General features: G+C 42.2%; 1 protein-coding gene across 4 annotated transcripts in view; it reads right to left on the bottom strand.

The window, feature by feature from the left end:
* LOC311225031 (oxidation resistance protein 1) overlaps window positions 1-14964 on the bottom strand; it is a 62262-nt gene that overhangs the window by 36293 nt on the left and 11005 nt on the right. For all 4 annotated transcript variants that reach the window (XM_084310230.1, XM_084310231.1, XM_084310232.1 and 1 more), the window contains exons 2-4: window positions 10470-10687; window positions 9244-9440; window positions 7223-7302 (exon numbers count right to left, since the gene is read on the bottom strand). In XM_084310230.1, the coding sequence (XP_084166356.1) occupies window positions 7223-7302; window positions 9244-9440; window positions 10470-10570 (378 nt within the window). In that variant the 5' untranslated portion in view covers window positions 10571-10687. The remainder of the gene's footprint in view (window positions 1-7222; window positions 7303-9243; window positions 9441-10469; window positions 10688-14964) is intronic.

Below are 14964 nucleotides of genomic sequence, written 5' to 3'. Positions count from 1 at the left end.
ACTTTTTCTCCCATTTTCTATTTTTCTCCCATCTCAATTTCGTATCGTCCAATTCAACCCTCCCGTCTCGAACGCTGTTTCATGCCTCCCACAAGCCGGCTGCAATGTGGACGAAGCCATACATAGCACGAGTCCCCTCCGATACTCGAGGTAGCAGCCGTCGCATATTTTCACCTGCGCAGCGCGATCTTTCAGCGTCAGGGGTCTGGGCTTTGGAGGGACGCCGCCCCCGTCGCTTCTTGATTCTACTGCGCAGGCGCACCAACCGACCTGTAGGAGTCGCTGTCCACAACGTCCGATCCCCACCCATCAGTTTCCCGCCCCCTAATACTGCCAATTGTATTAGTACGGACGACCAGCTAAACTGAAAGCAATGTGGAGCGCTGGGTTCGAACCCAGCGTCTCCAGCATTGGAGGTGAGTGCCTTGCCCACTGCACCACATAGCCGCCCTATTTCATGTTCTTTTTAATCCTTTACAAGTTTTAGTCCTACTTATTTTATGTTATTTTTTACTCTTGTGAGTTTTTATGTTCTTCTACACTGTAGCACTTACTGTATAAAGCGACCCTACAAATCAAATATAATTATTATATAAAATATTACGAAAACATAATATCTATAAGGCCAAGATTAATATCATTTCATAAACTAGATTTTAAGTATTTTCTTGTACACAAGCTCATATTTCCAACTTAAAATGTAATACTATTAGAGAGCGAACCATCAATTCTACAACTGAGTTTCATCTGGGCTTGGCGCAAAAGGGGCGTAAGTGACATTTTCAGAATTTTACAGGAGAGCAAAGACAAACGGCTAACTCAATTGAAGGTTCCCACTTACGCTTTTATGTTTTTGGCCTTTATTTGAAAAAGTTAAATTATAGTGAACTTTACCATTTGATAGAACTCATCAAGAGCTTTAAAATTATATATAAAACTCATTTTCGCCCAAGGTGTCACTTACGACCCCTTTTGCTCCAAGCCCTCGCTATTGACAGATGGGTCCATTGACCTAAATTAGATTCCTGGTGCATGACAGATTATATGGCCGCAGGAAGGTGTGTGTGTGTGTGTGTGTGAACGTGTGTCTGTGAGTGTGAGATTTTCTAAAATAACCATTCTGAGACAGATTGGCTTGACACTACGTCACTCTACACATGGCTTATGTAATCCACAACATCAACATCCACTACAACATGTACTGTATATTATGCTTCAAGTTTCAAGTTTCAAGTTTCAAGTTTCTTTAATAGTTGTCATACAGAAGTACAGAATACTTTTGTACAAAATGCTTCTTACTGTTGCGCTCCAGAGACTGTGCATGACAAGATAAGTATGAAATAAAAACATAGTAAAAATTAGAAGAAAAAAAAAAGAGGTCACAGTGTTCAGTTTAGACATATGTACAATGTTCGTAGACGTAGTTACCATACAATATACAATACTGTGCAGTGTACTAATATACAATACTATATAGTGCAAGGCATAAATGGACAAGGTGCAATATGCAGACAACTAAACAATGTCCCGATTCATCAATACTATAATTAATTAAAGTTCAGTTAAATAGTTCAGATTTATTTGTACATAGAGTGGTATGAAATACTTGCCAATAGTGTAATCGACGCATAGCCATTTTTCTGACTTGAGTGAGTCCCGTGGTGGAAGTCCTTCTGGCCATGTTAAGAGTGAGCAGGGCAGCTTAAGACACAGGCAACACGTGGGGTTCCATAACAAAACAGTGTTAAGCCGCACCACAACATGCAGAAAAACAAAGGTTTTAACCCAACACACCCAACAGCCTTTTTCTATTCCCTGTTCTTCTCTCACCGACGCAATATCTTACTATTTTCTTTACTTATACTATCATGCACTCTTCCTACTATACTAATATGTCTTTCTTTACTACTATGCACTCAACACTTCAGCGCCCAAGTTTCAGCACTGTTTTATGAACATTGTTACTCAGTTGTAAGAATTGTACCCTTCCTGCTAACTTGTTGTACAGAACTTGTATGTCACTTTAGATAAAAGCGTCAGCTAAATGACTAAATGTAAATGTATTTTGTTCCTTGAAGAAGGCCAGTGTATTACTACACACTGGGCCATCGATCTATTGTGGTGGAACCGGATCAATCAGTTTATGCACGTGGATGGTTCTTCATGACCGATATAAATGTATCAACAAGACAGATGAATCCTGGCCATCTGGCCACCGGAAGCACGCTGAAGAGAGAGATGGAGGTCACAGTAGTAGTAGTAGTAGTAGTAGGCTATTCAGGAGTGGGGGCTGGGGTGGGGGTCCAGGGACAATGTGGCATTCCAAGGGTGGGGGTCGTGAGGGCCCATATCTTAGGCCTTGTCCACACGTAGAAGATATTTTCACACAAGTATTTTCTCTGTGTTTTCGCCTCCCATCCACAAAGAAATATGTGCGTTAGGCCACTGAAAATAGAGCTTTTCAAAAAGGCCTTCTACGGTGGAGATTTCTTTTTAACTCTCATTTTGCCTGTATACGTGTGGACAAGTGAAACAGAGCTAAAACTGAGCTTTTGGTAAATGCTAACATCATGACCAATGCCCTTGTCAGCACCTGTAAGGATATTTATGAAGTATTTTCTCTGCAATCAGGACCATGGAGAGATCCCTGCAGCCTGCCATCAGGTCAATCAGGACCATGGAGAGATCCCTGCAGCCTTACATCAGGTCAGTTCATCAAGTTCATGTTCAAGTTCTTTATTTGTCAAATACACAACAATACAGGGGCATTGCAGGTAATGACATTTTTGTCTTTCGAGCTCAGACTTAACAATTAAGAAACAACAATGAATATGAGAATGGTAACAATAAGTAGATAAGAAGATAAAATCAAATATAAAATGAGATAAAAATAGTCAATTATTTACAGAAAGTGTCTTACGTAGTGTATGTGCATGTTAAGGTGCAGTGCAGGGTGCATGTGTGTTTTTGTGTTGTTCAAAAACAATTAGTAGTAGTCAAATAAAATAAAATATAAAATTAGGTAAGATCAAATTAAATAGTAAATTATGTACAGAAAGTGTCTTGCATAAAAGTGTATGTGCCGATTAAGGTGCAGGGTGCGTGTGTTTGTGTGTGTTCAAGAGTCTTTTAACACTTTGAGTGCCACGGACGCGTTGTCGTTAGTTCATGCCGACTGTTGAATGCCACCAACGCTATATAGCGTTTGTTTGTCGTATTTTTTTTATTAGCGATTTGAATTCATATTTCATCAATCGAGCCTCACGCTAGTGCTGCAGACTCTCTCTGAGCTCCATTGGGAAAATACCGCCCCCTATCGTCTCTCCGGATCGTACTGCACCCCATCCAGCCTCCTCATTTTACTTTTCCATCAAGCCATCTGAAGAGACCGAAGTGAACGCCGAGCCGCAAAACAGCGTGGAATACATATTTACAGTACCCAACGCTGAATCAATAAACGCAATCGATATTTGGAATGGCGATCAGGAATTGGAATAATCTTTTTGGAGAACATCTGATCTGAGGTAAGCAATTTATTTTACCAGTCTTGGGGTAATCGGATCTATTTTCACAGAGATATCAGCGTTTGCCCCATGTGTGTGTGTGCGCGCTGATCAGGAAATGAGAGAATATATTTTTCAGATCGCTTCTCTAGCGTACATAAGTACACATACTATCGATAATCTAGCGTTTATTTGAAAACGATTCATAAATAGGCCGAAAAATTACAACGTTTTTTGTGTATTCCAGAATGTTCCAGTAAATGCCGTTTATCACAGAATCTATATATTTTCCTGAAACTTTCAAGAAAACGAGGGCTTTTCAAAATGCTATAAAACGGAAATGAACCGATTAAAAAACAATCCGTTTCGACAATGTTGACTGCAAACAAGTCATTGATAAGCGACGGGCAGATTAGACACATAGCCATAATTTAAGACAGAGATTATGCGTTCACAACGCTATCATTGAAGTGGGTGGTGGCATTCAACAATGTTTTATCATGTTAACAAGTGGCAACCAAAGTGTTAAGAGGTGTGTGTGTTCAAGAGTTTTTTTTAATAGGGATATCTCCTGTTATTGTGGCCTGTGGGAAAAAGCTGTCCCTGAACTGTCATTATGTACATTTATGCGTTGTTGTGTGGATGGGGAGATTTTCTAAAACACCGTTGGTGTGGACAGGAATTTATTTTCAATGAGTTGAAAAATGTGTTTGTAGAAATATCCTTGTACGTGTGGACATGGCCTTAATCAAGAATCAAAAGGAATATGATAGGAAGGATAGACTCCTAGTTCCAATGTTGTCGGTCTGAGAGAAGAATCAAGCATCGGAATGAGGACTGTTGTATTCTGTTGTCGACAGTTAAAACCTTTGTTTGCATGTCCGGCTTGCTCGGAACACAGCCAGAACCTCGACCACAGGACTCAGCAAGTCAGCTAATGGCTATGCATCGATTACTACTGTCTTGTAACAAACAAGATCTTACCATAGATAGCAATAACCATTGTACACAGTCATAAACAAACATAACCATAATACAATTACACACTAAAATGTTTTTTCCAAATCAAAATATATTTTCTCAACTTTCTTTTTAAAATGTGATGCTGTTGACCTATTTCAACCTCACCCTGATAGTCAATTGTGTTTTTAAAGGGTAATTTCAGAATTCTGGACCCCTAGCCCTATTTCCTACTTACCTACTATGGATACCCACAGCTATGGTTATTTAGCCACAAAAAACTAATGCAAAGTCAATGGGGGCCACAATCCAGTCTGTACAAGGCACGAAATAAACATTGAGACCTACTTTTGGTGCACTGTGGAGTATAGGTTTCAGCGTTTATTTCAGGGCTTGTACAGACTGGAGCACGGCTACCCAATGACTTTGCAGTCATCTGGTAATCTGAAGGTTCCCGGTCCGATTCATTGAGCAAGACACTTAACCCCTAACTGCTCCCGATGAGCAGGTTAGCACCTTGCATGGTTCCCTCCGTCTGTGTGTGAATGTGTGAGTGAATGGGTGAATGTGAGGCATAAGTTCTAAAGCGCTTTGGATAAAAGCGCTATATGAATGCAGTCCATTTACCATTTAACTAAGGATGAGCTGGGTATCCAGTATGAAGAACAGCATAGATTGTGCCAAGAACGGACCCTAACGATCAACATCATCAGTACAAAATAGGGGTTAGGGGTGCAAATAATATTCTGAACTTAACTCTTTAAACATTGAATGATGTCTTGTATCCACGTCCACTCGAGACCATGGTATCAAAAGAAGTCATGTCCATTACCGACGGACATGGAACTCTACGCCAAGAGCCTCGAGCGAACAAACCAGGCTGATGTTCAGTAGAGCATGGAGGCTCTTCCCAGATAGATGATAATAACATACGAGCCACGGTGGGTGTGGACAAAAACAGATATGTGCATTCATATGTGCGTCTCTTTTTTTTACCCATAACAAATAACGCAAAAACCCAACAACTTAAGAAACATGTCCAACAAATACCTTTGAATATACATTCCTCCTGCTGTATTTGTTGTAGAGGTTCTGAAACAGACCCATGTCGCCAAGACAAGAACGGCGTCAACCCACTCTGCTTCTCACACACACACAGTGTTTCCCTGAACTTTGCACAGCATTCGTAACACTCGTCGAATCATCATAAATTATGCAATAGACTGATAAGAATGGACACGACACTTCATGGGTGGTAATTTTGTCCCACACTGCCCACACCTGCATCTTTTTTTTGGCACAAAGTTAATTTGTTCATACCGGTTACAGGTCATGTCACTGGGAAGGAATTCCCATGCTCCCTCAGGGTGTTCTCAATAAATCAGGATCCTTATTTGCTCTTGTCGCCTAGAGCAGGGGTTCCCAAAGTGGGGGGCGCGAGCTGCCGTGGGGGGGGGTCGCCAGATGATAAAAAATTATAATAATATATATATATATATATATATTTTTTTTTTTTATGCAGTCAGGCCACTGAACTTAGAAGCAGGCCAGGCCAGTGTTTCTAGTTGCAGCAGCACAATAGTTAGATAACCTAGGTGGGGAACAACCAGGAGATCACTGCAACTCACACAAGTTTGATCTCAAGTGACTACCTGGTAAAATAAAGGTTAAATAAAATAAAAATCTCTCTCTCTCTCTTGCTCTCACACACACAAAGGGAGCCGCATGTGATTGGTGGAGGCGGGACCCTTACAAAAAACTGTTGTTGCTAATCATTGACACATGCTAGCCTGTAATAATCCCCCCCAGAAAAATCTGCTTTGCATTTGATATATTGCAAATATATGCCATCACACACACTGGCATTTAAAGGGTTAGAATTATCAAATGAATATGTGGTGTTATGATCAGGGGTAAAGTTGAATAAAAGATTGTATTTTTTTCAATCTGACATTACAAAAAACAGAAAATCCATCAAAATCAGTGTTGTTGCTAATCATACGCTAGCCTGTTTTTTAACAATAATTTGTGATGCCATCACAAACACTGGCATTTAAAGGGTACAAATAAAAAAATGCCTGCACCAAAATGCAGGAAATGAAGTCTTTGTAACAAAAAATTTCCTGGTGGGGGACCCCCAGACCCTCTGCTTAAAAAGTGGCCTGACTGGGGCTATATTTTGCACTATATTTCCTGGCCTGAATGATTTCCCCAATCCGGCCCTGGTTAAAAGCCTCCAATGCTTATTAGTGTGTGTGCGTTTGAACGTTTGCATGTTTCAACCATACATTTCCATTTATTAAAAAAAAAATATATATATATATATTTTTTTTTAACCTCCTATAATAGTGGGGGTCGCGGCTCTCTGACACCGTTATTTGGGGGTCGCGGCCTGAAAAGTTTGGGAACCCCTGGCCTAGAGGAGAAATCTGAGCGTCAGGTGGCCTGGAAGCCACGCTTCAACTACTTGTTTTTATTTTAATTAGTTTTATCTTGTTTGATTTACGTTTATGTTATATGATAAACAATAAAGCAGTACATCATGAAAGGAATTCAATAACATTTTGACTTATGCAATAAAACAAAGTTTGTAAGGCAGTGCATGTACATGGAATGTATTTGACTGGCATGCCTGCACTAGCATACCGACAATGTACATCCCACATACTTAACCTCGCACCTCAGAGATGAACAAATAACACACAAGAAAAGTGATTGTGTCCTAGTTTAAAAGTGGGGAAATGGGTCATTTGACTAACCCGGTTGCTTGTTGTGTTGCCTGGCGGTCCCCTCTGTTCCTCTGGCTTCACCGTGGCACTGTTCAGCTCCCATCCAGTCCCTGCGAAAGTAACAGCTGAGCTGAGAGGAGAAACATCTCAGCTCAGCTGAGATGCATCTCTCTCTCTCCCCCCATAGGACAGTGATTCATCAAGATTTGTTTGTTTTTCCCCCACAGCAATGCAATTATCTATCAATGTTGTGGAATATCTGGTCAAATATTGGTCCCTTCAGCCTTTGTTGAGTAGTAGCAACTTTGGTAAAGGAAGTTCTCACTCACACCAAGCCCTGGCAGCACATCACCCCCACCCTCATCCATCTCCACTGGCTTCCAGTCAAGTTCCGCATCACCTTCAAACTCCTGCTCCTCACCTACAAATCCCTCCATGCCCTCGCCCCCCGGTACCTGTCTGATCTCCTCCACCAGTACACTCCATCCCGGAACCTACGATCCTCTGATCTAGGTCTCCTCTCCATCCCTCGCACCAGGTTACGGACTTTGGGGGACAGAGCCTTCAGCGTGGCGTCCCCTACCCTCTGGAACTCTCTCCCCCCCGAAATCCGCAACGCCCCAACCCTGGACACCTTCAAATCCGCTCTAAAAACACACCTCTTCACCAAGGCTTTCCCCATCAGTTAGTTTTAGATTAAATTAGGTCCATTATCCCCTACTTTCCCTCATCCCCTCTTCCCCCTCCCCCCCCTACTTTCCTTGCCCTATTTTTTGTCCTGATTGTAAAGCGACCTTGGGTTCTATGAAAGGCGCTATATAAATTTGATTTATTATTATTATTAAGAGTTAAAGAGCAATAACAACGTTATATACACTATGGTGAAACGGGCATCTCATGATCTCCAGTGCAATTCACTGTGTGCCGTGTTTAGCATGAGGAAGTACTGTGTAGTAATACGGTCATGTGATTCGCTGTGTATGACTGTGCCGGGCTGGAAGAGTCTATGTGGGTTCTGTTTCCCTGGCACACAAATACCTATATATCTTCTAGTCTGTTCTGCGTTGTGCCTCGTCGTCGTCACATTGTGCTTAATCAGGGAGTGAATTATGAAAACCCACCACCGCTGAGGGTGCTTACATGTTCATACACTGTGTTTTGGGTATTGGTTCATATGCTTGTTAAGATATTGTTAAGAATAACAGGGTGTTCATATGGCGATCTCGAAATAAATGGTAAATGGCACATTTATATAGCACTTTTATCCAAAGCGCTTTACAATTTTGTTCCTTACATTCACGCACACATTCACACACCGATGGCGGAGGCAACCATGTAAGGTGCCAACCTGCTCATCGGGAGCAATTAGGGGTTACGTGTCTTGCTCAAGGACAAGGTATTGCAAGTTTTTCATCGTTGCTATCGTTTCATAGAGCTGTAATTGACACAACACAAGGATTCAATGTTGTGACATATGACATAACTGGCCATATTCAAATACATTTAGTGTCAATAACTTAATGAATGTGTGAAAAGGTTTTTGGATGTGCGTCAGATTGTGTGCAAAATAAATCAGCACAGTCTTTTGGTGAAGTGTGACTTTAACTGCTCAGTATGAAGGTAAGTAACGTTACCAAAGAAATGCAAATACTGGTAGGCTCGATTTGCCCTTTGTGAAATTTGTAATTCAAACTGGATGTTCAGCCCACAGCTATATTGGCCATTCATGATGCAAATAACCCTGATCCTGCCCTAGATGCCCTAGGAGCGACAGTTGTTTGGGAGATAGAGCAGTCGTCTGGTAATCCGGAGGTTCCCGGCTCGATTCCTGCTCCTCCCGGGCAACGTGTCGAAATGTCCTTCTGCAAGACACTGAACCCCTAACTGCTCCAGATGAGCAGGTTGGCACGTTGCATGGTTGCCTCTGCCATCGGTGTGTGAGTGAATGGGTGAATGTGAGGCATAAAATTGTCAAGCGCTTTGGATAAAAGCTCGATATAAATGCACCATTTACCCTAGATGTCAAAGTCAACCATTGTCTATTAGAGCACCTTGCAGGTAGTACTGCCGCAGCCTGGGGTTTCTGATGTGGGGGACGTGGTCCAGGGGCCGGCCTGCAGTGGGTTGGCACTGGTGCTGGCTGTTGTCTGCGGTCTCCTTGGCAACGCGGGCCTGAGGCTGCGTGTCCCACAAGCCTGCGATGAATTGTGGGGGCTGGGTGACGCCAGCAGGTAGCTTAGAACCCAACCTAACAACGTGAGAGAACAAAGTGAACGCACGTACCGTCATTGTAATTCCACTGAGCTACAAAGAAACACGACGTGCTACACAGAAACAAACGTGTGCACACACAATCCGCTGCAGCTGTTTCCTGTGAAATACTAAACGCTAGGGGTGTAACGATTCAACCTCACAACAATTCGATTAGATTACGATTCTTCAGGCAACGATTCAATGCATCATGAAATCTCTTCATTTGACCACGATTCGATTCGATTCGATACATTTTCTATACATTTTCTATCAGTTAATTCCCCAAAAAATTTTGAACACACAAATGTGGCTGGGGGAACTGATTCACTCAGCATGAATGGGTCAATAAAAACAATACACACACAAAAAAAACAGTAAAAAAAATAAATATTATTATAATTTTTTGTTGTTGATTAATTTAGATTATAATCGATTCTAACATATTCAAATCGATGCATCGAATCGAACATATTCAAATCGATGCATCGAATCAAACATATTAGAATCGATGCATTTCGATTAATCGATGCATCCTTACACCCCTACTAAACGCATTATGACATACCTTTGATTAAATGTTTGTGTAACAACTGATCAACAAGGCCTCCGTAGATTGAGCGTTGAGGTACAGTATTGGAAATTAAAATGACTGCTCGGAGCAGCATTGCAGTCTCATATTAGTTATTTATAGGAGAGTGTGGGTTGCTAGAGCTGTGGCTAGCTAAGCAGGTTCCTGGCAAGCGCCTGTAGCTCGCGCCTGTAGCTCCCGCCTACATAATACTCTTCATGGCACATGTGGGTTTTCACTGAGGCAAATGTGAGCAGTTTGTGAAAATGTGCACATGCCACGCCTACTTTTTTTTCATTGTTGTTACACCATATGATTTGTACTACAAGCCCATTTCACTCTTACATAACAGTACAGGTGAGCGATGAAAACAAAAGACCAGCCAAACTTGTCACAAGTCTAAGTAACACTTTCCCCATTGTTCTAGCCGCTAATCCATCTAATCGCGGTCCTGACCTGGATTTGACATTGCCAAAGTAGCTGGTCCTGTTCTTGCCCCTGTGTAGCTTGTCTTCCACTGCGCCTAGATTCGCAGGCCTCCTCACAGACTGAGCCATTTTCTCAGTCCTAATCTGACATTGGCAGCAGGGGTAGTGGTAGAGCGATGAGGGGCTCAGCTGGCATCCTTCCTCCTCCTCTTGCTCCCCATATCTACCATGCCCCAGTTACCGCACCTACAAGAGAGAGAGAGAGAGAGAGAGAGAGAGAGAGAGAGAGAGAGAGAGAGAGAGAGAGAGAGAGAGAGAGAGAGAGAGAGAGAGAGAGATAAGTTATACAATTTGGACTGGTTTTCCCAGACAATGGGCATTGGGTAAGCATAGTTATCTCCACCAGGCGGAAGCATGGTGATTGCGTTTCATGTGTGATCATGAGTTTGATCGCGTGTGTTCGTGTGTCTATCTGTCCCCAGCTAATCTCACAAACTACAGGGCAAATTTGGATGAAACGTCACACATTGGCTGACAGCAGGCCAAGTACCTGACTTCTCAAATATAAGCATTTTATTTTAATTAATTAATTTCCACCATTGTCCATTGAAATAGATATTCAGTATAAAGTTACACCTTTTGAACGTAAGAGAGCCTCCGCTAAGCAGCTCTCTGGCCCCTGTTTATAACATGGAAATGCCATAGTGAACCTGTTGTAGGGCTGGACAGTATGGTCTAAAATGTATATCACGGTATAATTTGAAGCATAGACGATAATGGTATATATCATGGTATATTTATTTATCTTAAAATGTCTATATAAATGCTTCTGAAGGGGTAAAACACTGGTATGGCAGCTATTGCTGTACTCTTGTATGTTGTATTACTATGAAATATATTTCACATAGTACAGAGGTATTTTAAGAACATTTATTGTGCAAAACTGCAATACTCTCACTTTATATATATGTATATGTTGTGTCTGTCCACTGTCTGTTACCCCCCCCCCCCTATGTAAAGCGACCTTGGGTCCCTTGAAAGGCGCTATATAAAATGAAGTTATTATTATTATTATTATAGAAAAATGCAAAACCTTTTCTCAAGTTACTTCCATCTCTGAAAAACACTTTTTTCATGAAATACAATCAAATCAAGCGGCACAAAGTGAAAATAAAAACTACAGCAGGACAGGAGGTTTCTTTCCCTCAAACAACTCAAACACAATACAACTCCAACATAACTTAACTTTAGTGTACATGTTTGACAACGTAGAGAGAGAGAGAGAGAGCGCGCACGAGAGAAAGAGACAGCGTGATGTAATAGGTTTGAGTTTGCGGTTTGAGCTTCCTAAGATGCCGTAGGTAGGTGATGATGTCACAACAGGATGTCATTGTCAACACACAGAGTTGGAGACGGGAGCAGCCTGATGGATAAAGCGATATAAAGAAATGAATAGCCAAATAAATGTGAAGTTATCACCTCTGTTTTCAAGCCTCGTCAATATACCCCCCCCCTTTCCTCACTAATGGAACTTGTGCCGTAGAGTCACGTTAGAACGTTAGCTTAGTGGCTAACGTTAGCCCGTTGCTGCGCTAAAGCTAGCCCCTTTCGTGACTGTGATGCAAGCATCACAGTCACGAAAGGGGCTACGCTAAAGCAAGTCTCCTCTCAGCCTCCTTAGCCAAATTGAAATGCCAAAACGATATGGCAAGGTCCGTGAGCAAGTGGAGAAAAACTCAGTACAATTAAACACTATGCAACAACCACTGTAAACGCAGAGTGAGTCGTCAAGTAACGTTAACGTCATTGCTACTGCTGTGCTGTGACTTAGCTGCTCATACCGGTCACAAGGTATAGTCAAAATCCATACCATAGCGCAAATTCATACGGTATACCGTCCACCCCTAACCTGTTGTTGTTGATATACCAATGCATTACAAAAATGTACAGGAGCATATGGCCCTGAGCCATCGTCTTTTATCTCATCCTGTATAAATATGCTTGCAGTAGTTCTTAGTTCTATCTATTACTTAATTTCACAATTCTCTTATATACTTTGATTCTAATGTCACCATGTATGCATATATATGCTTATTACATGTATTTATTGCTCCAATTTCCGCCCACTACAAATATGGGAACTCTCTAACCCCTGTCCCCATCTCCCATAGTGTTGGCCAATGTGGTGGATGTCTTGGGGTGATGGCCAAGATTGCAGTGACTGTTCTACCCCCACATTGGTTATGTGCACCACTGAGATCATGGAACAGCTTCATACGTCTTCTGTCTGACCTGCAGCGTCGAACCATACCTGCTCTGCCTTGACCTAATCTGAGTGGTTTCTCCTGCCCCTCTGGGCATATGGCCCTGAGCCATCGTCTTGTATCCCATCCTGTATGTATACACTTCCAGTTCTTAGTTCTATTCATTACTTAACTTCACAATTCCCTTATATACCGATTCTATTCACATAATTATATGCTTACTACATGTATCTATTGCTATGTCCGCCCATCACAAACACGCAAACTGTCTAACGCCTGTCCCTGTCTCCCTGTGAGTGGATGTCTCGTGGTGATGACCAAAGTGGTGGACGTCCCGTGGTGATGGCCAAGAGGATACGATCCTCTCTACGCCGCCCCCATACCTCAAATGGATCTGTTATCAGCTCTATTCTATTTTTAATCTTTCAAAATGTTCTTATGTACCCCAGTTGCTATTGCATGTACATATTTGTGTTTTATTACACGTATATAGTACATACTTACCAACTGTTTCGCCGGTTCATTCATGCTTTGATGCACGCTTCCTGACAGGATTTTATAATATTGTATTTTATAATATTGTAGCTTGACAATTTTAAGAAATTACGCTCTCAGCTGAGAGTTAAGAAACGACGCTCTCAGCAGTCACTACGCTCTCAGCTGAGAGTCAAGAAACGACGCTCTCAGCAGTCATCTTATGCAGCATCACTTTTCACATCAAAACAAAAGTAGAACTGTAATGTGGAGTGGACTTAAACATATTTACAATTAGCATTTTATAAAGTAGAACTGTAATGTTTACTATGTGAAAAGTGATGCTGCATAAGATGACTGCTGAGAGCGTTGTTTCTTGACTCTCAGCTGAGAGCGTAGTGACTGCTGAGAGCGTCGTTTCTTGACTCTCAGCTGAGAGCTGCTAATTGTAAATATGTTTAAGTCCACTCCACATTACAGTTCTACTTTTGTTTTGATGTGAAAAGTGATGCTGCATAAGATGACTGCTGAGAGCGTCGTTTCTTGACTCTCAGCTGATAGCGTAGTGACTGCTGAGAGCGTCGTTTCTTGACTCTCAGCTGAGAGCGTAGTTTCTTAAAATTGTCAAGCTACAATATTATAAAATACAATATTATAAAATCCTGTCAGACCGGCATTTACCGGCATTTCTAAGCACTTTAAACTTGAACTTTAGCGCACATAAAGTCACGCGGAAACAGCTGTTCCTGGAGGCAGTAGGGCGTACCCATTTCAAAGTGTCCACGCATTATTTCTCTCTCTACGCTCATAGCTACTATTAGCGAGGGGGGCGTACTAGCGTAGGTCAGTGGCCAATCAGAGCGCAAAACGGGAACCCGGAAACACGAACCGGTTGGTAAAAGCATAGACGCACCCGGGACGGCCGCGTAGGTGTGCGAGGCACTATGCGGTGCGCCGCCCACAAGGGTGCCCTGAACAGCCCTTCTAAGGTTTCTCCCCTCCACATTGCCTGTGGTGCTTTTTTTCTATTCGGTTTTTAGTGAGTTTTTCCTTACCTTCACGTGAGGTATGTTACGTACGTGGGTGGGTTGTGCACAGGGGAGGAAACTAACTTTTTGGCTTACCAGCCAACTGGCGAGTATCTGATTTTTTTTACAAGCCAAACAGATTTTTTACCAGACAAAAAAATCGCTAATTGTGATAATTACTTCTTTGTATGTCAAGCCGCGTCAATGTTGTGTATGCATCTGGGTAGGCACACTGTGCCTTTAAGACAGCACGGTGGTCTTACGACAGTGCTGTGAAGTACCGTCAAGTGTTGTGGTAACGTCAGTTGGGTTGGTGTGCTGTTGACGTTTTGCACAGTGCACTGGTTGAGCTTAGCTAGCCCCTTTCGTGACTGCGATGTGCAAGCCAGGGGCTTTTGAGCATGAAATAAAATGTCTAACCTTACGTCGTAGTCCGGTGCTTTTTTGGAAACATTATAGTCATAACAGATATACACCTAGCTGGCTGCTTTGAGCACATGGGGCTAACGTTAGCTAGCAAGCAGCTATCTAAAACGCTAACTAGAAGCTAACCACTGTATACAGTTCCAGTAGACAACATTACACCTGTGATTTAAATGTGTCCTTAGTAGGGATGCCCCGATCGATCGGCCACCGATCGTTATCGGCCGATAATCAGTATAAATATGCGATCGGTGATCGGTGATAATGCTTTATTTTAGCTGATCGTCAAAACCGATCTCGCTGTCGCTGAGTTCTGTCTCAGACACCGGGTGGT

Source organism: Notolepis coatsorum, assembly GCF_963971535.1.
Source record: "Notolepis coatsorum genome assembly, chromosome: 3".
NCBI lineage: Eukaryota > Metazoa > Chordata > Actinopteri > Aulopiformes > Paralepididae > Notolepis > Notolepis coatsorum.
Note: the sequence above shows the minus strand (reverse complement) of the source record. Positions and strands in the feature narration are given on the sequence as shown.